A 25145-nucleotide genomic window follows, 5' to 3' on the forward strand; every position below is an offset into this window, starting at 1 on the left:
CGTGATCCGTGATGGATTTGTGTCGCACTGCACAGCGATCAAACCACTCGAGATGTCCTCTCCTGATGAAGCCTACCTTGTCTAATCTGACGTACGCTACGCACTAATCTTCTCTTAGTTCCCTCTAACCTAACCTCTGCGGAAATTGCGACTGTTCGAATTCCGAGGGGATGAGGACAGTGCAGACATGTCTAAGCGAGGGCTGCAGAGATTCTACGCAGCGAGCACTTACGCACATATCTCTCTCTCTCGTTAATTTTCCTCCTCGCTGTTTTCGAATGCACTGCAGGAGAGGAAGACCGAACAAAATGAGAAGTTTTTTACATGATTACATGATATCAGTCGGGGCAGATGTCAAAAGAGAATGCTATCACCAGCAAATGACGGTGCTCGTGATCCAGTGCAAGTTGCTTATTTCGCTTTTTTTTCTTCCAAAAGCTACGCCTCAGAATGTGACGCAAGCAGTAGTAGACCGATAATAACAATAATAATCGGCTTTGGGGGGAAAGAAAATGGCGCAGTATCTGTCTCATATATCGTTGGACACCTGAACTGCGCCGTAAGGGAAGGGATAAAGGAGGGAGTGAAAGAAGAAAGAAAGAAGAGGTGCCGTAGTGGAGGGCTCCGGAAGAATTTCGACCACCTGGGGATCTTTAACGTGCACTGACATCGCCAGCACACGGGCGCCTTAGCGTTTTTCCCAGGCGTGATTACACTGGGGTCTACCGGGTTTCGTGCCCGAAGGAATGTGGCTCGCCGGTAAAGTGCCCTGAGCATTGAACGAACCCGCGACCCGTGTTAAGTGGCATAACGCCGTTGCAGCCCCTCCGAGCCGGCTGAGGCTTTCTTTCTTTCTTTCTTTCTTTCTTTCTTTCTTTCTTTCTTTCTTTCTTTCTTTCTTTCTTTCTTTCTTTCTTTCTTTCTTTCTTTCTTTCTTTCTTTCTTTCTTTCTTTCTTTCTTTCTATCTTTCTCTCTTTCTTTCTTTCTTTCTTTCCTTCCTTCCTTCTTTCGTTGCACACGGCCCATTTCTGCTTTTTCTGGCTCAATTGCGCATCGTTTGTTGCAATCCTTTAGAGAAACCGTAAACTTTGCAACCAATCACAGGAACGAGTCTGAAACGATCTCATGCACTCTGATGCAAAACTGTGAGAAGAGAGAGAAACAACTTTAATAAAACAGCAGTCAGTGAAAGCCAGGAGAGAAGTTCATCTCCCCCGTCGCCCCTAGGCGTCGGCCGGAATTGCTTGGGACAGAGCATCAGCAGTGGCTTGACTGATGATGTCCTGCTGGACTATGTTAGGGTCTGGGCTGCAGAGCAAAGCCTCCCAGGATTCTGGTGTGCGCGAGCTATCGTACCTAGTCGGACATGTCCACACCACGTGGACCAAAGATGCTGCCTCGTCGCAAAATTTGCACTTTGACCTGGAGACTTCGGAATGTCACTTGCTGTAGAGCACTGGATTGGGAAAAAAACCCGTCTGTAATTTTCTCCACAAAACGGCGAGAAGAAAAATATTTGGCGCATGCCAGCTGAGAGGACTTGCGAAACAGTAACTGTGAAGGAGGTGTTCAAGGATAAGAACTGCTATACCTTCTACTGTTCATGTCGTTGATGTACTTTCTGAGCCATTGCGATAAACGTCCCTGACTGGAGCACCCCGTGCCAGTGACCGAAACGCGTACTAATAATTCATCTTTTTGCCTAGTCGTAACATTATCGACTGACGCGGACTAATGAAAATGATTTGCGAACAGCCGGAAAAGAGGACAGCGAGCGTGTGATTAACAGGGCCTCGTTTCGTCCGGAGCCTAAATTAAATTAGGTCTCTCTTCAATCAATTAGTGTGCGTAACGGAATGAATCCCGTTAAGCTCGTGTCTAGTCTTCGAGTAGAATCTACTGTAACTTTCCTCCGAGGCATTCGGTTATTAAATTTGTACCGTAAAGGACCGACAGTGGGCTGCAAACTAGTTCGTTGTCTGCCTTATCGCTTAAAAGCATTGCTAGGAACGAGTAAAAATGTTTAGAATATGGTGTTTTATAGGATCAGACAGGGGCCAACGAACGCTGAGGGCATCTTGTGAAATCGATTTGCTCTTATTGTTATCTCGCTATAGCAGCATGTTGGCATATAGAGCCTGTCGGTGTAATATCGGAGTGAAAGCAAACACGGTCGGTACACATAAAAAACCAGGGCAAAAGTACGCAGAGATAATAACCGCAAACAAATAAATAGTAATGCAGTTTGTTATCGTTTTTGGACAGCGGTCATTGCACTTTAGAAGTGGTAAATAATCGCACATGCATTTCATCTCCGTCAAGTTAGATTTTTTTTATATTTCCCGTTTTTTCTTATGCTGGCAATGCCTCCAGCACTGGCCAGAGCTTTACCTCTGCCAGCTATGTGCTCGTTGGAATCAGTAATATCAAGGCTAGTTTATACATGCGGCAAATGGTAGGCATTCGTGTGTAAGATGTGGCGGATATAACCCGTTATTAGCTCATCGAGCCACGAGCATGTCATGTTACCACTGTGACGAAGACTTATATTGTGGCGACATGTTCAGTCAGTCAGTTTTTGCATGCTGATTACTGTTCCGGAGAAACACAAGATTTATCGGAATCTCTCGGTTCACCGTGCTCTCAATCTACTTTTTCCGACGCCCATACTGCCCATGCGTACAAGTTGCCTTGCGAATCGATGGACTCAGTAAAGCTATGATTCTCACCACACATGACGTGACCGTGGCAACTCTAATAAAAGCAGTGGTTTCTTCATACCGCCGCGGTTTATAAGGGGTAGACGACAGCGCGCTTTGTGGTATGGCATCTACCCTCAACTCTTCATTGCAATGAATTTAATTACTTCACAAAAACTCCCTGACTGCCTTGGGCATAGCGCCGTCGATATTCCAGCTGTGTGCCTGGGATTACGACAGTACACCTTCATGGCACATACCATGCTTTCATATACTTGCATGACACCTCTCTCTTTTTTTTTAAATTGTTATCATCAGCTTGGAAGTCTTATTCCCTCTCTTGCAAGCCACATGTGACCTCTCAATAACGCAAAGCTCGCTAAACAAAAGGTCGTTTCTTCTTCAGTTCAACTCATTAGTTTTCTAAACGCACACCGATTTCGGAATACCTTCCTCGGTGAAGAGATGTTTAATTACAGCTTGACTAATCCTCCTTCACGTATTACATGCAGTCTCCATTGATGTGAAATTCTTGTTATTGAATTCTGATATGAAACAACTCTCCGAGCAGCACGCCGCGCCTGATTTCTGAGCCTTCGAGGAACGGCTTTTCGAAAGCTTTGGACCTGCCATGCGTGGCTCGGCCGCAGAACAGTGCAGGCTGTGTGTTCCACTTGGATATACGCAGCAGGGTCATAGCTGTAGCTTACGCTTCGCTGCATCCAACTACAGAAGTGCGCTACGGCCACTCGACAGAGAGGTGTCACCGATCGTTCCAGCTTTGCTTCCCCTTTTTCGCCCTAGCATCCCGATGGGGAAAAGCAAAACTAGGAAGAGCCAAGTGGACGGCTTGTCGGCTCAGGTGTTACGACGAAAGGTCCCACCGACACGTTGACAAGTGTTTTTGTCCGGGAACAGCGCTTACAACACCATTTTGCCTCTTAGACTCTCCCTCCCTTCCCCTCATTCCTCAGCCTAGGCCGTTTTCGAGATGTGCCTTCACGAGCACATAGCCCTTCTGGGGCGCTTAGTACGGTCGTCGCGTACACCCAACGCCGAGACAGAGCTGTCATCTCTTGTGCACGCAGGGTCTTCGCGGCGAGGTTGGGCACTTCTCTTTTTTTTCTTATTTTTATTTGTAAGAGACTTCTGCGGTGACTTATTTTGTTTATACCAATGAAGAACGAGATAAACATAACGGTGCAGATGTTGTCGTTGTAAGAGTGGCCAGTTACTGTCAATGCTGAACGAAGGAAAATGTCATTCTTATTATTTTTTTAATTAAAAAATAAAAACTCCGGCTTTTTTGCGTTGCCCCGCCGCGGTGGCTCAGTGGTTAGGGCGCTCGACTACTGATCCGGAGTTCCCGGGTTCGAACCCGACCGCGGCGGCTGCGTTTTTATGGAGGAAAAATGCTAAGGCGCCCGTGTGCTGTGCGATGTCAGTGCACGTTAAAGATCCCCAGGTGGTCGAAATTATTCCGGAGCCCTCCACTACGGCACCAATTCTTCCTTTCTTCTTTCACTCCCTCCTTTATCCCTTCCCTTACGGCGCGGTTCAGGTGTCCAACGATATATGAGACAGATACTGCACCATTTCCCTTCCCTCCAAAACCAATTATTATTATTATTTTTATTTTCTGCGTTCCCCTGGGTTGGAGTATTGGAGGCGATTTTTGTTCAGCACTTTTCCCCTCGCTACATTACCTTAGGACTAAGTGTCGCACATTCTTGAGAACGGCGTCACCCGAGCCCACACATTCATTATTACTAAAACCCACAGAGTCATATTCTCCTTGCGCGCCAGGTGAGCGCGAGAGTTTTTGATTACGACGCATTACGACGGCCGGATGAAGTCCGCGCACGGCTATTCTTGTTGAATAAACGAAGAAATGGAGGGAATAATAGGCCTGGAAACGCTCGCACAAGCTAACGTTTTTCTTTTGTGCAGGACAACAAAACTAAAGTGGCCAAGTAGAGATTTCGTGGAAATCGATTACGGAAGACCGGTGTAAAGTCACACAAACCCAGTAGCAGTTCGGCGTTTCCGTGGAGTTCATTAATTAGCATGTAATTTATTTATTTCATTTACCCTGAAGTCCTACGCGGGCTTTATTTTGGGGTGACTAGCAATGCGTTTGACAAAACGTAAATAGCGTTGATCAAGAGAATATTTGAAATCCGTAACTGATCTAAACATAACGAAAGCCTCCACAATTAAGATGGTGGAGACAAAGCTATCTATTTCTCAGTCGAAAACCGACAGATTCTGTAGCGGCCTATAGCAACAAATGTTCACAACAGCTGGCTTAACACCCAAACTTGGAGCATCCTGCTTTAGGTTGCGGTAGTGACCGGTATACAGCAACCTCTCGAATAAACTTCGTATCTGTTTGAATTTTTTTGTTTATATGAACACGTAAAGAGAGGTTAACGCTTGATAATGGGGCTGGCTACTGCTCGTCACAGATGCGGACAACAACGCACTAGGACTGACACACCCGTAAACTGAGTAAAACAGCGCACACAAGAATAAAACAAGAATGAACACAACACACCACGCCAATAATGTCATCGATTATTATAAGAAAAAGTTTCAAATCGCAGTGGACAGGCATTATTAAAAGAATGCAGCTGCGACACGCACCACAATTTGCCAGTTGCACTGACAGATATGAAAAATAATTGGATTTGAGGAAAGGAAATGGCCCAGTAACTGTCACACATCCCTGTGGACGCCTTAACCGCACCGTAAGGGAAGGGATGAAGGAGGGACTAATAGAAGAAAGGGGTGCCGTAGGGAGGTCTCCGGAATAATTTCGACCAGATGGGGGCCTTTAACGTGCACTGACATCGCACAGCACGCGGGCGCCTTTTGCGTTTCGCCTCCATCGAAACGCGGCTGCCGCGGCCGGGTTCGAACCCGGGTACTCCGGATCGGTAGCCGAAGGTCCTGACCATTGAGCCACCGCAGCGAGTTGTATTGACAAGAGACTCTTGAGGAATAACCCTCAACAGCAGAGCCTGGCCTCACATTGTTGCAGAAAGCCTGCTTACGTTTGCAGGAGCTCCCGTTTGCATTATATGTCTATAGGATTGAACCAACTGTTTAGGTCGCTCGTTCTTACACGCGGTGTTATAAAAAAAGTGTTTTTCAATTTCATCTCTTCACGCGTTGAGTGTGTACCTCGAACGAAACACGCGGCATTATCCGTATGTTTCATTGTTCGGTTTATTTACATAGCCGAAGAACTCAGGAATAAAAATCTCGAAAGTAGTATTTAAAAACGCTCCAATGAACAATCTGGTACCGAAAGACAGTAGCTTGTTCATCTCGAACAAACCTTATTTCGGACGCGCTTTTAAATTGCCGCAAAATCGATTCAGGTAATTAGCTTTCCGATCGAGAGGTCAGAGCGTAGAGAGGCGTAAAAGGCTTCATGATTGATAAGCTGCAGAGAAGAGGTGAAAAGTGGGGCCTGTGGCTTGGGCTCGGTTCTAGATTTTTTTTCTCTCTCTCTCTCTGCTCCAGAAGCCGGCGTAGGGAGTGAAGAGGAAAAAATTATTAGGGATTGTTGAAGGACACGTCGAACCCCCGCATTCGCAGTGCATGCAGGTCATTTTATTATTTCCTGGCCAATCTGCAATCTCTGTGGTTTACAAAAAGCAAATTGAAAAACAGGACTGCATTTGGTCTAGCTGTCACGTTGACGACAGAAAGAAGTAGGGAAAAAAGGTGGGAAATGAGAGAGGCACATTCCCGGAAGACAAAGCGGGGAATGGTGCTTGTTCCCCTTCTTGTCTTTTGCGCTTGTCTCCCCCAGCGCTTTCACTTAAATGGAACCTCTGGGGGCCTCTCACCGCGTAGTCCGGCCTCCGGAACTCTGCGTCTCTGTTTTTCCCGTCTTCTCATTTCGTCACCTCTCCTGGGGGCAGGCCATCTTTTTACGAAGGGAAATTCATTTTTTTTTGCACGTTCATTCCTGCGTTCGTTCCTTTCTCTTTGCTTTCGTCTTTCCTTTCTTCCGCTCGTTAACAGCAGTTTTATTTATCACGCGACAAAGGCAAGAACGGTGAACGGCGGTGTCCGCACGGAGGAGGAATGTTTGGTTCTTTCTCGGCTGATCTTTACCGCTTTTTATCCTCTTCCTGCGGTGAATGTGGTTAGCCAGAAGAGGCTCTGGCTAACCGGCTTGTGAATAATAATTGGTTTTTGAGGAAAGGAAATAATAATAATTAATAATTGGTTTTTGGTGGAATGGAAATGGCGCAGTATCTGTCTCATATATCGTTGGACACCTGAACCGCGCCGTAAGGGAAGGGATAAAGGAGGGAGTGAAAGAAGAAAGGAACGAATAGGTCCGTAGTGGAGGGCTCCGGAATAATTTCGACCACCTGGGGATCTTTAACGTGCACTGACATCGTACAGCACACGGGCGCCTTAGCGTTTTTCCTCCATAGAAACGCAGCCGCCGCGGTCGGGTTCGAACCCGGGAACTCCGGATCAGTAGTCAAAACCGGCTTGTGCATTTCCAGGTTTTTTTTCTCCTTGTCTTCCTCCCTTTCGCCACGCACAGTCACTGATGTTAAAAAATGATGCGGAGCCCGTAGACTCAGGCCTTTAAGGATGTCGGGAGAGTAGTAGTGGACGCGTAGTTAGTGAGAATAGTTTGGTGATAGTAGTAGTACTAGTAATAGTAGTGGTAGCGATGTATTATTAGCACCTGTAGTAGCAGTCGTCGACGTAATAGTAGTAGTAGTAGTTGTAGTAGTAGTAGTAGAAGCAGCAATAGTAGTAGTAGTAGTAGTAATGTTAAGTAGTTGTAATTATAAAGGTTGTAGCAGCTGTAATATTAGAAAAACTTAGTAGTGACTGTAGTAGTAGCAGCGATTCTAGCAGTTGTAATAGCAATAGTTGCAGTAACAGTAGTAGTAGCAATAGCAACAGTAGAGAAAACTCAGTGAGGCAACCAGCTCGAGTTCTCATAGTCACCTTTTCTGACCGCTGCCCCGCTAGAATGAGCTGAACCATAGTGCCCGCCACCTAGCTAACTAGGGTGTGCCGTCCGTGAGCACGTCATTCAGGTTCCCATTCCCGGCAGTGTGCTTCTTTGCAAAAAGGGAGAGGGGAGAGAGTCCGAGAAAAAAAGGAGAGGACGACACCACCGAAAGTCTTGGGAGCCCTTCATCTTCCTCGGGAGGGCAAAGCGGCTCGAGCCTATACATACAGCTCAGAGCTCGCCGAACGTGCCTCGGCGCGTCCCATAAAAGCTGCTCGCGGCGCCACAAGTGCCGCCATATAACGACGTCCGTCCTAAGCGTGGCTTTCTTCCATCTAAATACGCTCGCCGCGCACGTGCCTCGTATATACGTCACAGGCGCTCGCAGTAAGCGCAGCAACAGCAGCAGCGGCGGCTTCGGGAAGAGCTGTGAGGCAGGGAGGGGGGGGGGGGGGGGGGGAGCTACCAACAGTGTGATTAATAGCGCTTAGCCGCGTGACGCGAAAGTGAGACCGGCCAGCGAACAGCCTGGCCCCGTCTGTCTGTGTGTTTGCCGGAGGGGAGTCCTTAAACGCAGAGCACGCGGACTGTTGGACGCCGCTAGACTGGGCCCGGAACTGGACGAAGCCTGCCATAGGTTCTCTCTTTCTCTCTCTCTCTCTCTCCTTCCCTCTACCCCCGTCTCTGTCTCTATCCCTCCCAGTTGCGCTGTGCCTTGGCTGATGCGGCTGTTCCTTCTTCATTACCCCGTTAGACGAGCGACGAGCCCGCGTATAGTTGGCCGTGATGGCCTGTGTGCCGGTGCCCTGGCGAGTGCTGCTGGAGCGACGGTTCGTGCCACGTTTTGGGAGTTGGGCGAGCGGCGACTAACAGAATGTGGAGCGGTGGAGGGATGACTTACCTCCCCGTGAAAGCTGTGGGTAGTGGTTATGGCACGATGTTCACCTTAAAGGGCAAGTGATGGACTAGTATTTCGGTTGTTCAATAAATGATGGCGATGGTGCTGCCATCCACTGACGATTCACTCCTTTGCTTGACTTTGTTAAAACCAATTAAGCGTACCGGTATAGTGCCGGACATCGACCCCGTAGTTTAGGAGGTTGGCCAGCAACTATATTAATTATTCAGTCAGCCACGTAGTGTCTCTGCCAACGTATCGCGCACCCTATAAAGCGCTTAATAAACGAATTAATCAATTATCTCCAAAAAGCATGAGAGGTGAAGGTATTGCGTTGTGGAACCCTAGTAATGTTAGCTCGCAGACTGCGATGGAGTGCGCTTCATACATCGCTGCTTTTGATTCCGCACCCTATTAGCTTAAGTGTTACGAAATGATGAGCCGGTCTTCACGATTACGCAGCGGCAGTCAGACCGCTTGCACACGCCGCTATTAGTGAGTCTTTTTGCCGGTCGTTGACTGTAACGCAGTGGCGCTGGTAGAGTGGAATAGGACTCCGCACTCTTCTTGTGTCGTTAGAGTGTGCGGAGGACATCGGTTTCAGAAAAATCCGCCAGAAGGAGGTTTCAGGCGTATGTCCGCCACATGGCTAGGTGGCTTGAGCCACCGCCCGATGTAAAGGGTTCAGCCGTATCCATCCATCCATCCATCCCGTTCGCTATGCTACGACGCACAGTGAGCAAGGTGGCAATAAGAGCAGTTAATGCATACATACATACATACATACATACATACATACATACATACATACATACATACATACATACATACATACATACATACATACATACATACATACATACATACATACATACATACATACATACATACATACATACATACATACATACATACATACATACATACATACATACATACATACATACATACATACATACATACATACATACACACACACACACACACACATACACATACATACATACATACATACATACATACATACATACATACATACATACATACATACATACATACATACATGCATACACAATACATACATACATACACAATACATACATACATACGTACATACATACATACATACATACATACATACATACATACATACATACATACATACATACATACATACATACATACATACATACATACATACATACATACATACATACATACATACACGCATGCGTACATACATACATACATACATACATACATACATACATACATACATACATACATACATACATACATACATACATACATACATACATACATACATACATACATACATACATACACGCATGCGTACATACATGCAGACGGTTTATGGTTGATGGGGGTTTAAAGTCCCAAACCGAGTTGATAATAGAATTTCACTCGTGAACAATGATTCTTTTGTGCCGAAAATACAGATTTTAATTAACTCTGTTTAAAAATCTCTAATGGAAGTCCTCGTAAATTTCGGTTGAAATGCGCGGCTCTTTGTACTTTTTCTACTTTTGTAATGTTAGTTTCCTTCATAACGTAATTCGTTAATGAGTAATAAATTATTAATCAACTGTCTTTATTTCTGATACTTGATAACACAAGAAACGGTCGGCCAGGAGATAAGAGTTGTAAAACGGCCGAAAGCACAGCCCCTATTAAGGATCGTGAGAGCTTGTGTCGAGAGCGCCCACCATTCATCATACACATCGCTGCGAATGCCCGCTCTCCCCTGCTTGCGTGGGAGAGCGGGCATTGTGCAGCCATAACTGGGTATACCATTATGGTTTGGAAGCAGTTGAACGATAGAGTTCTCGTTTACAACGTACTACGCCAATCCTTAAAAGAGTTAGCTGCTGGCCTAGTTGGTTGTCAGACATAATAAAAGGATTCTGGCGCCGAGACGCACAGCACGCAATAAAGAAGACAAAAGACAACATGGGCGATTTCTCACAACTGCTTAATGAGGTGGAAGCGATAGGCATGCATACCATCCCAAAACATTCGCGCATGCGCACGCATACAAGACAATAGGAACCTGGCTGCGTTTTCCTGTTGCCTTGTATGTGTGCGCATGCGCAAAGGTTTAGAAAGGGTATGTATGTCAATCGTTTCCACCTCATTAAGCAGTTGTGGGAAAGCGCCCGTGTTGTCTTTTGTCTTCATTATTTTGTTCCGTACTTCTCGGCGCTAGAACCGTTTTATTATGCGAATCTGTTTATCTCGAAGAAAGTCGCCTGCACAGCTGTTGCTGCTATAACTGCCGATACAAAATTGAATTCCCCCTGATTGCACCATAAAAGGTTTTCTAATTTTTCGAGGCTATCTCTTACCGTATTTGGCTACTTCTTCCTGTTTTCTATCTTTCTCTGCTTCCAAGCTAACCTGCCTGCCAAGATAGCCTGTCCTAACTATAGGCGACTATTATGCAGCGTTATTTTAAATAAATCGTCATAATCATCAGGCCAGATACTTCCACTGTATAGGTACCTTCAATGGACCCTCTCCACCGCCGGCTGTTGCCGCTGCAGTGTCACCTTCTCATTTTGATCAACTTGGTTATTCTGTTCACAGCACTACATGACCTGCTCATGGCCTCTCTCTCTTTCTCTCTGCAACGTTTCAATGAGCCGTTCTTTGGCATTATGGGAATATAGTAGAGTCCATACCGTACTGAAAAATGTTTACAGGTTCCAATGCCTCAGCAAATAGGATAATGGCACATTTTGTTTGGTATTCTAGGTTTTAACGTGCCAAAACGACTCAGGCTGTGAGCCCGTAGTGGACGGCTTCGGATAATTTCGACCGCTTGAAGTTCTTTAACATGCACTGACATTGCCCAGTACGCGAAAGTGTTGGGTTCGATCTCGCCCGCGGAGGTCGCATTTTGACGGCGGCGAAATGCTAGACGCCCGTGTACTCTCCGATATCAGTGCGCTTTAAGAATCCTAGTCGAAAATATCTAGAGCCCTCCCCTACGACGACGTCCCTCACAGCCTGAGTCGCTTTGGGACGTTAAATCCCATAAAACCAAACCAAATGTGCCATAATCCTTTTTTGTGACCCACTGAAACCTGTACACGTTTTAAAAAGATATGATATTCTGATTCTGATATTCTCCTGATGTTCTCTGTATGGTTTACATTGCTTTCCGTATAGTCCTCACATGATTTTGATGGCGTGAAAAACATCAAATGGAGTTCATATGTTGCAATACCCGCTGTCCATATAATCGATACGGGTTTCGTATGTACAACCATATGGACTCTGTATGAGGTATATGGAAATGATGAACTCGCGATACGGAACGATTCACGAGGGTTTCTTCTTCTTGAACGACATTAGCTACAGTATCATTAACTCGCATTTTCTCTTTAAAACAGTCTGCCCTTTTGCTGCCTCTTGACGTTACCTTTATCATTTTCCTTTCCACAGCTCTTGAAGACCCTTAGTGGTTGTTATTGTTACCCAAAATAGCTCTGCAGCGAGAGCACAGGAGTGTTGACGCGAACGGCGAACTTAAACAGTGGGTAAAAACTTAGTGTGCAACCCCTAGAATGCATGTATAATTTAAAAGGATGAAATGCAAATACTAAAGAAAGGAGGCAGCAAAAGAGAGCGAAAGCAAAATAGTGGCGGCGAAAGAAAGGCGCGACGCGGATCTTCCCTTTGAAGCCTCGGGTACGCGCGCACGCCGCCTTCAACCGAGGCGGCGGCGGCGTTGCTGTATCGGAAATTGATACGCGTCTTTCGCGCGCCGGGGCTTCTTCTCCAAAGATTAATGGTGAAGAAAAAGGGCTCGACGCGCTAAGACGCCGGCAACGCGGGCGTGCGCGTGAGCCTTGCCGCCGCTGTTGCTTCGGGCGCGTGGAGGTGCTGGGTTCGAGAGGCGGGGTCTCACCGGGTGCTCCAGCGTCGCTCGAAGAACGCGGAGACAGCGCCGCCCTCCTTACTTGTTTCCCCGTGACCCTATCTTTCTTGTCTTTTTTTTTGCTTCGTTTCTTCGTTCGCTTCCTTTCTGCCTACCTCTTTTTTTCTCTTTTCGTTTCTTTATTTCTCACTTGATGTCCTATGACTCTGTTTTGTTTCCTTTTTTTCATTATTTACTTCTTAGTTTCTTCGTTTTTTGTCTTTATTTTCTGCCTTATGATTTTTCTTTCTTTTGGCCTTCGTACCCAGAACTGTAGCTTAGTGCTTATGACGTGCGGCTGCTGTGCCCAAGGTTCTGGGATCGAATCCTGCCTACGGCAGCCGCATTTCGATTAGGTCGAAATGGAAAAGGCGCTCGTGTGCTGTGTGACGTCTGTGCACATTGAAGAACCACTGGTGGTCTCAATTAGCCTGTAGCCCTCCACTATGACGTCTGTCATATCCGCTGCGCAGCTACGACTCAACATGAGATGTTAAGCCCAACATAGCATAACATAGAATGGGATGTTAAGCCCAACATAGCATAACGTAGCATGGGCGGTTAAACGCAAAACAGCATAAAATAACATGGGTTGTTAAACCCAACATAACATAGTGTAACATGGGATGTTAAACTTAAGGCTTTCATATTTTATTCCTTTCTTTCCTATCTTCTTTTTCTCCTCTTTCTTCTCTCCTTTTGTAAGGATGTAAGGTGAATAAATGGCCACGAGCAGTTTGTCTTCTTATTTTCATTCCCAGCTTCAAAATCGAGCGTCGAAACTAGCGTCGAACGAACTTTCGCGTTGAGGAAAATTTGCATAATTGCTCACAGAGTCTCTTCACTCGTGGGAGAGGAAACGTTAGAAGTCTGAATAATGGGACGACTACAGCACGGAAGAACGGCAAAAAAAGAGATGATGGCGAGGTCGATTACGTCAGCGTGCCACCAAGGCCGCAGGTGTTGAATAGCCGTGAGGATTCACGCGTGAAAATGTCTGTCTGCCGTCGGTTTTTACCTATTTGCAGCGCCAGACGAGCTCTCATAAAAATGGAAATAAAAAAAAAGAGGTGGCAAGCGCAGCTGTGAGTTCTCTTTTTGTCAGGAAAGGCGGAGCGGAAAACGATGCCATAAAGAGGGATGTCAGCGCGGACGCGCCGGAGCTCTCTCTCTTGTTGTTGTTGTTGTTGTCGTCATCGTTGTTGTCGTCATCGTTGTTGTTGTTCAGTTTGATTTATAGAATCGGGCAGTTCAGAATTTTCAGGCGCGGCGCTTTTAGCCGTAGAGAGCTTTAGGTTTCAGAAATTTGTACAGACAGAGGAAAAAGGTAGCTTAAATCACGGATACGAATAAAATGTTAGTTCCGATGCGAGCAATTCCCTTCCGTTTTGAGAGCGCACATTAAAAATCGCACTCACGCAACTTAGGCAACTTGAGTGCTCAATTCTCATCCGTTCAGAGTTGACATCTATAGGAGACATTTAGTACGCGCTGCTCAATTACTTTCTGAAATTTTTAAAGCCATGCAAAACCGTGCAGTTAGGTTCGTCTGCTCAAGTCATTCATCCTTCACAAGTGTCACAGAATAGAAGAAGCGAGCCTATTTGCTGCTACTTGTTCGTCACCGTAAAGTTATCAGATCACAGTGTTTCACAGATACTTTTCTAGATTATCAGCCAGCACTTGACGCAGCGATAACATATCTCTTATCGGAGTGATAATACCCTGCAAGTTCCACACCTTCGACCGAGGACTGACAAGTTCGGATACTCATTCATTATCCTAATTGCGAAAGACTTGAGCGGCCTTCCCAAAGACATTATTTGTATAGCAACCTTAGAACGGTTCAAAGGAAAGCTGACAGCCGTGAAAAGGTGCTAACCCGTCTCTTAACCATCATCATAAACGCTTTAGCTAACTGTTAAGCTACGTTTTGACATTAGACGCTGTTTCTCACATTAACCGAAATACTACCATCTGCAGCAGCTGTTTTACGCATGCGGAATTGCTGGTTTTAACTAGCTTGCTGCTCGATTTGAGTTTCCATCTTTCTCTTGTTATTTGGATTGTCGACTTTCTTCAATCTGCATCTTTTTTCCGGCAGATAGACTTTGGTCTACTGCTCAGTATTGCAATCATTAATGTGTCTGGTTGCCTCCGTTTGCGCTTCGTGCCATATGTTCTATAGGCAGCCATTAGAAAGGCCTTTTTCGATGCGTTGTTCTCTCGGTATGCTTTGCCCATTTCATCGGTCAATAATACTTTTATGTACAGCGCCCCTCAGTCAGTCAGTCAGTCAGTCAGTCAGTCAGTCAGTCAGTCAGTCAGTCAGTCAGTCAGTCAGTCAGTCAGTCAGTCAGTCAGTCAGTCAGTCAGTCAGTCAGTCAGTCAGTCAGTCAGTCAGTCAGTCAGTCAGTCAGTCAGTCAGTCAATCAATCAATCAATCAATCAATCAATCAATCAATCAATCAATCAATCAATCAATCAACGCGTTTTCAAGTGTCTGGAGCCTTTATGCTGGCGCACTTTAGGATGAAGCCAAAGGATAGAAAAACAAAATGGATACTGGAAGTACAGTGTAAACGCAATGCATACATATGCATAACAGTGCAGAGATGAACAGAAGTGCAGCCAGCGAACTGCTTCAGGCAACTAATAATGATATTAGTACCAACAACAACGTTTAGTGCTGTCGTTACTCCCTCAGTCTCTATACGTATTCCGTTATGCCTCGCTTCCTTTGCTTTTCGAAAGTCCGTTAATGAAAGGAGTCTCAGCGGCAGTCTCATTTGTCAGTCTAAAAAGGCATCCACTGGCAAATAATTTAAAACTAGCAGCGAACTGACAGCCACGCTAAACAAAACGGTCTGTGGTGAGCCATACGTGAAAAGGAGTCGTACAGCTATCAAAGTAATTGCTCAGCCGTTCTCTGTGCGAAGAGTGATGTTCGCTTTCAGACTTGGCAAAGAAACTTATGTGAAATGACCGAAGAAAAATAATAACGTCAAACCATTGAGGACTGCGCTCATTTCCTGAAACGCCGAGAGGGAATATATAGGGTCACTCTCCAATAGCTATTCTAGGGCGCTTCTAATTAATGAGAGGCACTGCCCCGAGCGTTTTGATGAAGGTCTTTGGACACAAGCAATGAGCAGCGCGGCCGGAAATCAGCCGCAGCAGAAAAAAATAAAAACAAAGAAAAAGTCAAAATATGGGCATATAAACTTACGCGAGTTCAAAGCGCGTTCCTTTTTAAGCATAGACTGCGCTGATTTTGCTGAAAATATTCCTCGAAAGAAATATGGCGTGTCGGCAACGGCGTCAAAGAGCTAATCTTCGTGTTGAAACGTCAACGCCAATGCATCAACTCGCGAGAATGTGAATTCAGGGCGGTTATATTATATAGGACGTCAACTGCCCGGATTTCGGTCGGCTGTTTACGCAAATCGGACTGTACCCAGGTCTCTTTGATCATCACCAGCGTCGAAAGTTCAGATTGGGCCCATGTATCGAAAGCTGCCAGTGTTCTTGACTCAGAACTGGGGATTAGTTGCCTGTAACTCCTCTTGTAGCAGTAATAACTGCTCAGAGCACACAAAATAAAACGCGCTTGCACCACGTGTATAGTCAATAACTCCGCTCAAAGGTTGCGCTACGATCTGCTGAGCTCCAGAAACTGGCAACTGTATATACTCGGGATTTGACTGTGTCGTAATTGGTATAATTGACGAACTCTTGACTACCGCCTATAGATATGCCTGTTGCGGTGATCAGCTAGTTGTTTGTGCCGGTCTTTAGCAGATACCACGAACTTGTAGCATTGTAGAGCGATTTATTTAGGCAAACTTCTTGATTTTTTGTTTTAAGCCTGTCTCCTGCTTTAGGCTCACAGATTAATTCTGTTTGTGATTGTAATTCTTGTCTCCTCGTCCTACGAGTGTGCCTGCCTTCAGGCTGGGGAAACCTCCGCGCTCTCGAAAATTTAACTCTCTGTAACTATCGGTCTGCTTTCTGTAGTTGGAAACAGGATATAAGCTCTGCCTTATATTTATGGAGCAGAAGGCGGCAGTAGATTATTTGTACACATGACGTTCTAATTATTCCCAATGGGGCAGCTTCTATGGGCAGCAGCGTCATTCGATTGATATTAATCGTCTTCTCTCTCTCTCTCTCTCATGTGTTATGCGCAGGCGCACAGACCGAGCAGCCAGCGCCACCCAGCGCCGACTTTCGGCCGTCTCAGGCCCTGCACGACGCCCCTGCGTGATATGGCCACGTGACGTCACCACCCATTGCTAGGTAAGCCGCCACGGCATCGTTGCTCCTTCTTATGTTTTTTTCGTTTTTCATGTTCTTTTTGTTTTTACTTTTGGTTGGCGTCCCCCTTTTTAATGTTTTATTATGATTGTCCCCGACCAGACGAGTTTTCGTCCAACTCTCGACTTCTTTCTGTTCCGTCTCGTTTCCTTCGCGGAACGATCTTTTACCGAAATCACTTACTGCGGTAGTGGATGGGTTGCCGACTATGTATATAATATAGTTTATGCCTTGTTTAGAATTGAATGCAGCTTCTACCACACGCTGCTGAAAAAGCAAAACTCCCAGATTTTTAATCATACCTCGCGGCGAAGAAGAGACAGCAAAAGCTATACATCCCTTCTTCCCTCACTTCTAACGATAGCTGACTTTCTTGCAGTACTGCTAGTTAGTTGTAGTAGTAATATTTGGTACCAATATTATTAATAGTAGGAACAGTAGTAGAAGTTGTAGTAGCCGTAATAATAGTTGTTAGTATTGGAAGTTGTAGTAATGGTTTTTGCTAGTAGCAATAGTAGTAGCATATTGGGAGTCGATTCGTCTGCAGTGAAGCTCCGTCTGCATCCATAGCCATAGCCCATTCTTCCGCGCTATTAAATCCGCTCGAGATGACGACGTCGTTTACACCCAAAGGAACTCTCCCATACCGGTGTTGCTGCAAATAAATGCGAAGCAAACCTCCTCGGCGAAGTTATGGGCTACGGTGCTTGGAACGTCGCAGAGACAGCGTGCCGTGCAACCATTCCTTCGCGCGCACACAAGCAGCCTTCTACAGGTGGAGTCGCACTCCGAGAGCAGCCTCTGTTTATACGGCCCTTTCAGCGAAAGAAAGCTCTGGTGCGCCCCGCTAAGAACTCCTCCCTGGGACGGAGCTTGTCGTCTTCCAATTTATACCGTCATTGTCGGTGAAAAAAATACGAAGAGGCGCTCGACCCGCTTTCGATTACGCCTCTCTCCTTCGCCCCCTTTCGCGCATCGATCGCTTCCCAACAGAGCAGCGGGCGAAGTACGCAGCAGCGGCAACAGATGACGCTCGAGTCGCCACAACTTCATCCATCACGCGCTATCCGGCGGCGTAGCGGCGGTGCCCAGTGTTTGCGAAGCGCTAACCACGCGCCGAGAACTGCTCGGCCCGCGAAAAAGAGGCCCCTCTCTCGTGCGCGCGCCTCTCCTGCTCGATGTCGGCGGCGCGAAGGTAAACAGCCCTACCGCTGACCGGCGCCGTTCGACCTACTCTTACTCCCCCCACTGTCGGACGCGGCCATTTTGATTAGTCCTAGTCGCCGGGGCACCAGGTTATCTCCCAACTCGGGGCTGTCGCCCAAGTACTGGACACGTCCTTGCGTAGGAGGCTCAATCACGGCATAATGCTTCGAATCGACAAGCTCTGAAATGCGCCCCATTTTCATACATAGTTTTGATTTATGGGTTCGGGCGTGTTTAACGTCCCAGAACAACTCAGGCTATGAGGGACGACGCAGTGAAGGGCTCCGGAAGTTTCGAACACCTGGGGTTCTTTAACGTGCACTGACATTGCTCAGTACACGGGCCTCTAGCATTTGGCATCCATCGAAATGTGACCCCCGCGGCCGGGATCGAACCCGCGTCTTTCGGGTGAGCAGCCGAACGCCATAACCACTGAGCCACCGCGGCGGATATTTTCATATATAAATGTGTCATATATAAATGTGTCGAGTCATATTTTTCCGTGGCGAAAATTCTAATACAAATATGCGTTTCATCTTATCCATTCCTCTAATTACTGTTTAAGTCCCCTATTAGTTTAATATGGGTTTGAATGAGTATAAGAGGGAGCAGCATAAACAATCTGAGATAGCAACAGCACTAAGTTCTCTTACGTCAGCAGTTACTGCTGTCTTCAACTAACAGAACATCACAGACAAACCTTTTCAGTTCTACAAGGCGCGTAATGAATGTCTAGCACGTAGTAATATTTGCTTGGTTAGCTTCCTTTATCAGCAACTCGCCACCAGTGTATATGTGGTTACGCTGTTCAGAGGGGTACAAATAGCTTAGTGATGGCTGCCTATTTATATGAGGTAAGTGTAGAGATTTCAAGCTCGGCATGTCCTAATAACGTCGCTGTGTTCCCAAATGACGGTAATGTCCGCATGCCTCAAATGGAGTCTTATGTGACTGCGATAGCCCTGCAGATTTTGCCTATTAGCCTCAGTGAACCTAATAGCCTACAGGACATATTTTGTTCAAAGAATCTCCTGTTATACTTATTGCCTATCAGTTGCCGATAAGAGACTAGGCTATAGCTCTCCTATTACAGTTTTCACTAGGCTTGTAGTTCTGACTGCGGTGATCTTCATTTTGCGGGAATGCTGTGTGTGTTTCGACTTGTCGGAACGTCGGTTGTTCTGGTGCAATGACACAACGATCTGAAAAGATCATTGTTGCCACAACAATACTCTCTTATTTGTTCCGCATAAAAGTGCCAGGCTGCTAAGAGGCGATAAGAAAGTGCCTACTAGCACGGTTAGCAAAAGTATAGAGCAGGCAATCTCGCGATTTCCGTCTGTCAGCGGCAGCCATTACATGTCGTCAGTGTCGCCAATGGTCGCGAACTTGTTAATGCGAAAGCATTATATGGCACATCGGCACCGAAGACCGATGTCGTCGTCGTTGGCCGCAAAAGTGGTCGCGAAAAATTCCGGATTACATCACCGTGGTACCAAAAAAATATAACATTTCTTCCAAGGGTGCGAGGAATGGAACCCAGGATTTTCAGACTGCGAAGAGCTCGCAACCCATAGGACACAAAACCGCTTTGCTTCATAGCGAACAAACGTGAACCTAGTACATGCGTTGCCTTATGATTGTATGCTAACGAGTAGGTGTGCCATTAGAAGGAGGAAAAAATGTTAAAATGAATAAAAATAAAAATAAAAACCAATGCTTTTGCATTCAAAGCGAGTGAGTAGTCTTAAGTGCCACAAGTAATTTTCTACCGTCGGCATCTTTTTCTTTCCAGCTACATCTTTACATGTGACCTTGTCCCAGGCAAATGGCTTCGCTGTTGGCGTAGTATGTCGTGACAGAAAACAACCGCCTTCTCCTTGCCGGCCAGTGGGAATGTTACTCACGTGGGCCATAAATTAGAATCTCTCGAGGCTTTGGCCCTGTGCGGTCATTAGGACCAGGAGGGCCTGTTGGACTTGTAGGGGGTATTTTCTCAGAGTGCAGCGACTAGGATTCGATGCGGCACCTATCGCTGTAATGCAGTGTATTTAGGGGAATTCTCTGAGGTGGAGTCGATTTGTAGCAAGGGAGTAATTACTCATTGGCGTCCACCCGGGTGCAGCCATAATGTTACAAAGAGAAGTTATGCATCTTCCACAGAAACTACGGGGTTGATGAATTGAAAAATTCGTCATGGTCCGGAGATCAAACTCGGTAACACCGCCTGTCCGGGGCAGTCGCTGTATCAACTAAGCTAACTGGGGCAGCTAGCAGATGGTAGGGAGAGGCCGAGTGGATCAACTAGAAACGGGAACGGCACAGGTGGTTTCCGGGTTCGAACCCGACCGCGGCGCCTGCGTTTTATGGAGGCAAAACGCTAAGGCGCCCGTGTGCTGTGCGATGTCAGTGCACGTTAAAGATTCCCAGGTGGTCGAAATTATTCCGGAGCCCTCCACTACGGCACCTCCTTCTTCCTTTCTTCTTTCACTCCCTCCCTTATCCCTCCCCTTACGGCGCGGTTCAGGTGTCCAACGATATATGAGACAGATACTGTGCCATTTCCTTTCCCCAAAAACCAATTATTATTATTATTTCATTCCCTCCTTTATCCCTTCCCTTACGGCGCGGTTCAGGTGTCCAACGATATGTGAGACAGATACTGCGCCAGTTCCTTTTCCCCGAAAACCAGTTATTATTATTATTAACGGCGCAGGTCCAATTTATTTATATAAGCTATAGGCCAGAAGTCATAATTTCATTATATATTATTTATAAATTTACTTTGTGTTATTTCTCCTGCAGCGACCGTTCCTGGAAGAATTGTAATAATTTGCTCTCGGTGCGTGTCTAAAGCGCTCACTGCGTGACACATTTTTCCCGTCAGCTGTTTAACGCTTGTATTGCGGGGAAGCCGTCGTTCACTGGAATTGACGTCATTATCACGAGACTAGGGTCACAGCAGTGGTGGCGGCCGAACCGCATCTTTCCAGCCCGTTTATGAGGCACCAATTGCAATCCTTCGAGGGTTGGAAATGGTGAGCTGGCGGATTAGCTGAACGAATGCACTCAATGGATCGCTTGCGGCATCTGGTCAGGGACAAAATTCCGCTCACGGAAATTGAAACAACTGAGATGTTTTCCTTCCAAAAGCCGCGCTCGAGCGTACAGAGCGTGGTAATATGTTAGGCAGCACGATAGAGAGAGAGAGAGAAATTCTACGAGCGAGAGTAAATTTCAAGACAGAACATGGCTTGTGTAAAGTGCGAAGTTAGCGTGGAAAAGAACGGTCCTGAGGTCGATGTAACCGGCGTGTCTTAAGGCTTTGTCCCTCGTCGTTCCCTGTGTTCTTTTGGGACCAGAACTGCACTGCTTTCTAAGCCCGGTGAACTTTCGGCCTAAAGTGGCCAGCGCTAGAACCTAGTCAGCGAAGTGAAAGGCACCGGCGTGAGACCGTAACAACAGCGAAACCCTAACGGCGCCTGTGTGCTGTGCGATGTCAGTGCACGTTAAACATCCCCAGGTGGTCGAAATTATTCCGGAGCCCTCCACTACGGCACCCCTTTCTTCCTTTCTTCTTTCACTCCCTCCTTTATCCCTTCCCTTACGGCGCGGTTCAGGTGTCCAACGATATATGAGACATACTGCGCCATTTCCTTTCCCCAAAAACCAATTATCCGCGTACTTAACGAAACGGTTCTGAGTAAACTCGGCCGCTGGTGCTGTCGCAGGAGGACATGGTGAGGTCTCGGGGCGAAGACACGGCGGCTCACGAAGAGGACCCGCTGGGCGCCGAGGACTGGCCTGACGAGGCGCGCCAGCCCGACAGGAAAAGGCCCAGGCCAGACTCCAGGTATAACCTACCAAGTCATCGCTGCACCCCGTGCACAGTCTCTATACTGCCGAGGTGACCTTGTTGTTCGGCTCAATTTTGAGGCGAAAGACTTCAATGGCTCATCGTCGTCCGTCCGTCCGCGAAATATGTCACACTATGACGTCATCAATGGCATAATTGCTATAACCCATATACTCTTAGCGATTACCAACTTATCGGTTATTGGCAATTAGTTAATTAGTCGTTGATTCGTAATTCCTAAAAATAATTGAAAATAAAAAGTTAAAAAAATAAACATAATAGACTAAACAAAAAGTAAAAACTAAAAAAGTTAAAAATAATACACGAGAAAAAAGACGAAAAACAAAAATGAAATAATCAATAAACCAAAAATTGAACAAAAATACAAATAAAAAACAACAGAAAAATGCAATGCCCACAGATGCGCTGAAAAAAAAAAAAACCCGCGTTCTACAACGTTCCATGCTTTCACATTGCTGCACGTAAGCGGACTTAAGTTCCCTCAGAATTTTTTTTTTTACTTTCTGAATACGACGTCGCGGTGCCATGTGATGTTGTGCGACGCAGTGAAAAGCTCTCACTTATGCACGTAATCTTGAATTGCTCTATACCTGGTCACTTGCGAACTATATTAGCCTGCGTGAACTGGCGGTTTTGTTATCTTCAAGTCTCAACGCTAAGGCTGTTGTTATTCCTCGGTTAGTCATCTTCTTCGCCACGTTCTCTTTCGGTGCGGTTGAGCCCTAGTCGAAGAAAACAAACGTCAGAATCGTGCCCTAAATACGACGAATTGCGTTTTGTCGTTCCCTCGTGACTACAAGTTTTTCTCTAGTATTATAGTATTTTCCTATAGTTCTGTTTTTACGACAAGGTACAGCGTGATACTACAGAAAATTTTGTTGAAAAATTTCTGTTGTTACAAGTTCTTGGTCAAAAATACTACAGAAAATCTGTTGTAAGGGCAGAAAATTTTCAGTGACGTGTACTGCGTATCGTGTGCTGTTGTCTCCAGTTAACATTCAGCCGATCCCAGAGATGCGGCAGTGCAGTTAGTGCTCAAGGTATGTACAAAGCTTCTGATCATATCCCCTCGACTTGGATAATTTCTTGGCTTAAAATTATTGCATGCTTTTAAAAAGTGGCTTCAGACGGCCGATCCCGTAACTGCAGCATGTAACGATGGTTACCTGCTTATCAGTAGTGTTTTTCTCCTATCTGAAGAGGTTGATCACAAAGTACGTATTTATTTATTTATGTGAGGATGAGGAGATGGAGGAAACAACTTAATTTGAAAAGTACCGAGAAGTGCTGCCTTGGAAGTGCCGGGTGAAATCCTTAGTCCAGGACCCCAGTGGCGTTGGCGACCAGCCCAGCTCTCGAGATAAGCGCTTGCTGTTTTTCACGAGCCGCGTTGGTCAGACCAGCCTCACAGGAATAGGGTGCGGGGTTAGGAATGCGTAATAGAGAGATGTAATGAATTTAGCGACCGATGATTAATCAATTATTCTTTATTTGCAACTGTGAGTTTGTTATTTGGAATCGGAGAAACTGAACCAAAGTGATGGCGTGGAATCATTTCTTTTCTGATGTTATTCTTTCAACGAACAGCGAGCAGATTGTCTCGCGTTCAGAGCTTCTATTTTTTTATGTGTAGTCTGCACATATTACGTAGTGCGCGCTCTGTAGGACACCATCCAGGCAGACACGGCAGTGCAAAATTGAATATGGCCATTCCTTGTCGCTCTAATGACTACTGCCAGAGTGTTAAGCTGAGTAGTGGGGCATGAACAATTGCAGGTGTCACGGTAGCCCCACAAATAGCGCGCATTCGCACTGGCCGTGCGGATATTGCTCAGAATATCATCCCGTGTGCACTCTGAGATGACAACGCGTGCCCCATCGCAGGTCGTCCAGCAACCTGGCGCAGGACATCTCAGACGGCGCACGCTCCGACTCGTCCTCGTCCGGAGGCCAGGCGGGCGGGACGAGCGACTCGCCGCCGCCTCCGCCCACGACAGATGGCGCTAGGCGCCGACCGCCCCCGAGCGCCGCCGGCGCTGCCCCCACAGGAGGGCGGCGGCGGCGCAGCGCACTTTCGGCCAGGGAGCGCAACTTGCGGCGTCTCGAGAGCAACGAGCGAGAGCGCATGCGCATGCATTCGCTCAACGACGCTTTCCAGGTGCGTGGCAGACTGGTGCAAAGCTGGTTCGTGAGAGGAGGTTTCCAAGAAAGGAACGGCGCAGTGGCTGCCTCTCTGGGTGGACACCTCAACCGCGCCGTGAAGGAAGGTTTAGCACGTACTTATAGGCGAGTTGGTGTGATATGCTGTTCGGAAATGCGCTAAAAAGAAACGGAAGGCTACGGTCGGGTGTAACTCTTCATCCACAGCATATTTGTTTTCTGCTCTAGATAGCTTGGACTGAATATTTTATTTTTGTTCATTAGGGCAACTACCGTCTTCTGCACTGACTGCGGTGTTAATGATTCCGTATGTAGCAGCTTATATGCCTAATTTTTGTAATATTCTTCTGTTCTGAGAGAAAGCCTGAGTCTGGAGTTTAGCACTTGCCCCTTGTATTTATTCTCATAGTCTGTCATTCCTTTATACTAATTATGAATGTTAACTGACTCGTTCGACTATAAATTGTTATAAAGCAGTTAAAGGCTATGAATGTCACAGGGATGTCTGCTGCGGTAACGGTTGCAGAAGGCGTAAGTCTGAATGCTTGTCATCTGCGTCGTCACTGGTTCATGTTATAGGCTGTGACATGACCATGCATCGTGCACTCCCCGTTATGAACACGCTTGAGTTCTTTCGCTTTCATACGCCTGCCTTACATGTAGCATTCATGCCTTATATAGTTTAGATTTCATCAGGTGTTAAACCTGCTACAATTTAAGTATAGTGGTTTATTGTGGTTTGCATAGTGTGACGGATAGCAGCTTAACATCACAGGAGAGTTTCAGGGATTCAAGGGCGTACAAATTTAGCAACTGCACCCAGAACGGGACGCAAAAATTTGCTAAATGTGCCTCAGGGCAGCACGAAGCTTGTAGGAAATAGTATTCTTCAAAACCTCCATCTCTGATTGGCATGTAACGTCACATTGCCATTCTTTGGGGGAAGATGGAAACCTCAGCTGGTTAGAAAATGGCAGCTGAAAGTAGTTGGCTTGCACTTGAAGAGACGGGCCCCAAGGTGATTAACCACGCATATCATCCACAG

General features: G+C 46.3%; 1 protein-coding gene across 3 annotated transcripts in view; it reads left to right on the forward strand.

Moving 5' to 3' along the window:
* LOC144100917 (uncharacterized) overlaps positions 1 to 25145 on the forward strand; it is a 348220-nt gene that overhangs the window by 312857 nt on the left and 10218 nt on the right. For all 3 annotated transcript variants that reach the window (XM_077633828.1, XM_077633830.1, XM_077633829.1), the window contains 3 exons: positions 16731 to 16839; positions 21795 to 21916; positions 23825 to 24098. In XM_077633828.1, the coding sequence (XP_077489954.1) occupies positions 21801 to 21916; positions 23825 to 24098 (390 nt within the window). In that variant the 5' untranslated portion in view covers positions 16731 to 16839; positions 21795 to 21800. The remainder of the gene's footprint in view (positions 1 to 16730; positions 16840 to 21794; positions 21917 to 23824; positions 24099 to 25145) is intronic.

The sequence above is a fragment of the Amblyomma americanum genome, chromosome 8 (genome assembly GCF_052857255.1).
Source record: "Amblyomma americanum isolate KBUSLIRL-KWMA chromosome 8, ASM5285725v1, whole genome shotgun sequence".
Taxonomy (NCBI): domain Eukaryota; kingdom Metazoa; phylum Arthropoda; class Arachnida; order Ixodida; family Ixodidae; genus Amblyomma; species Amblyomma americanum.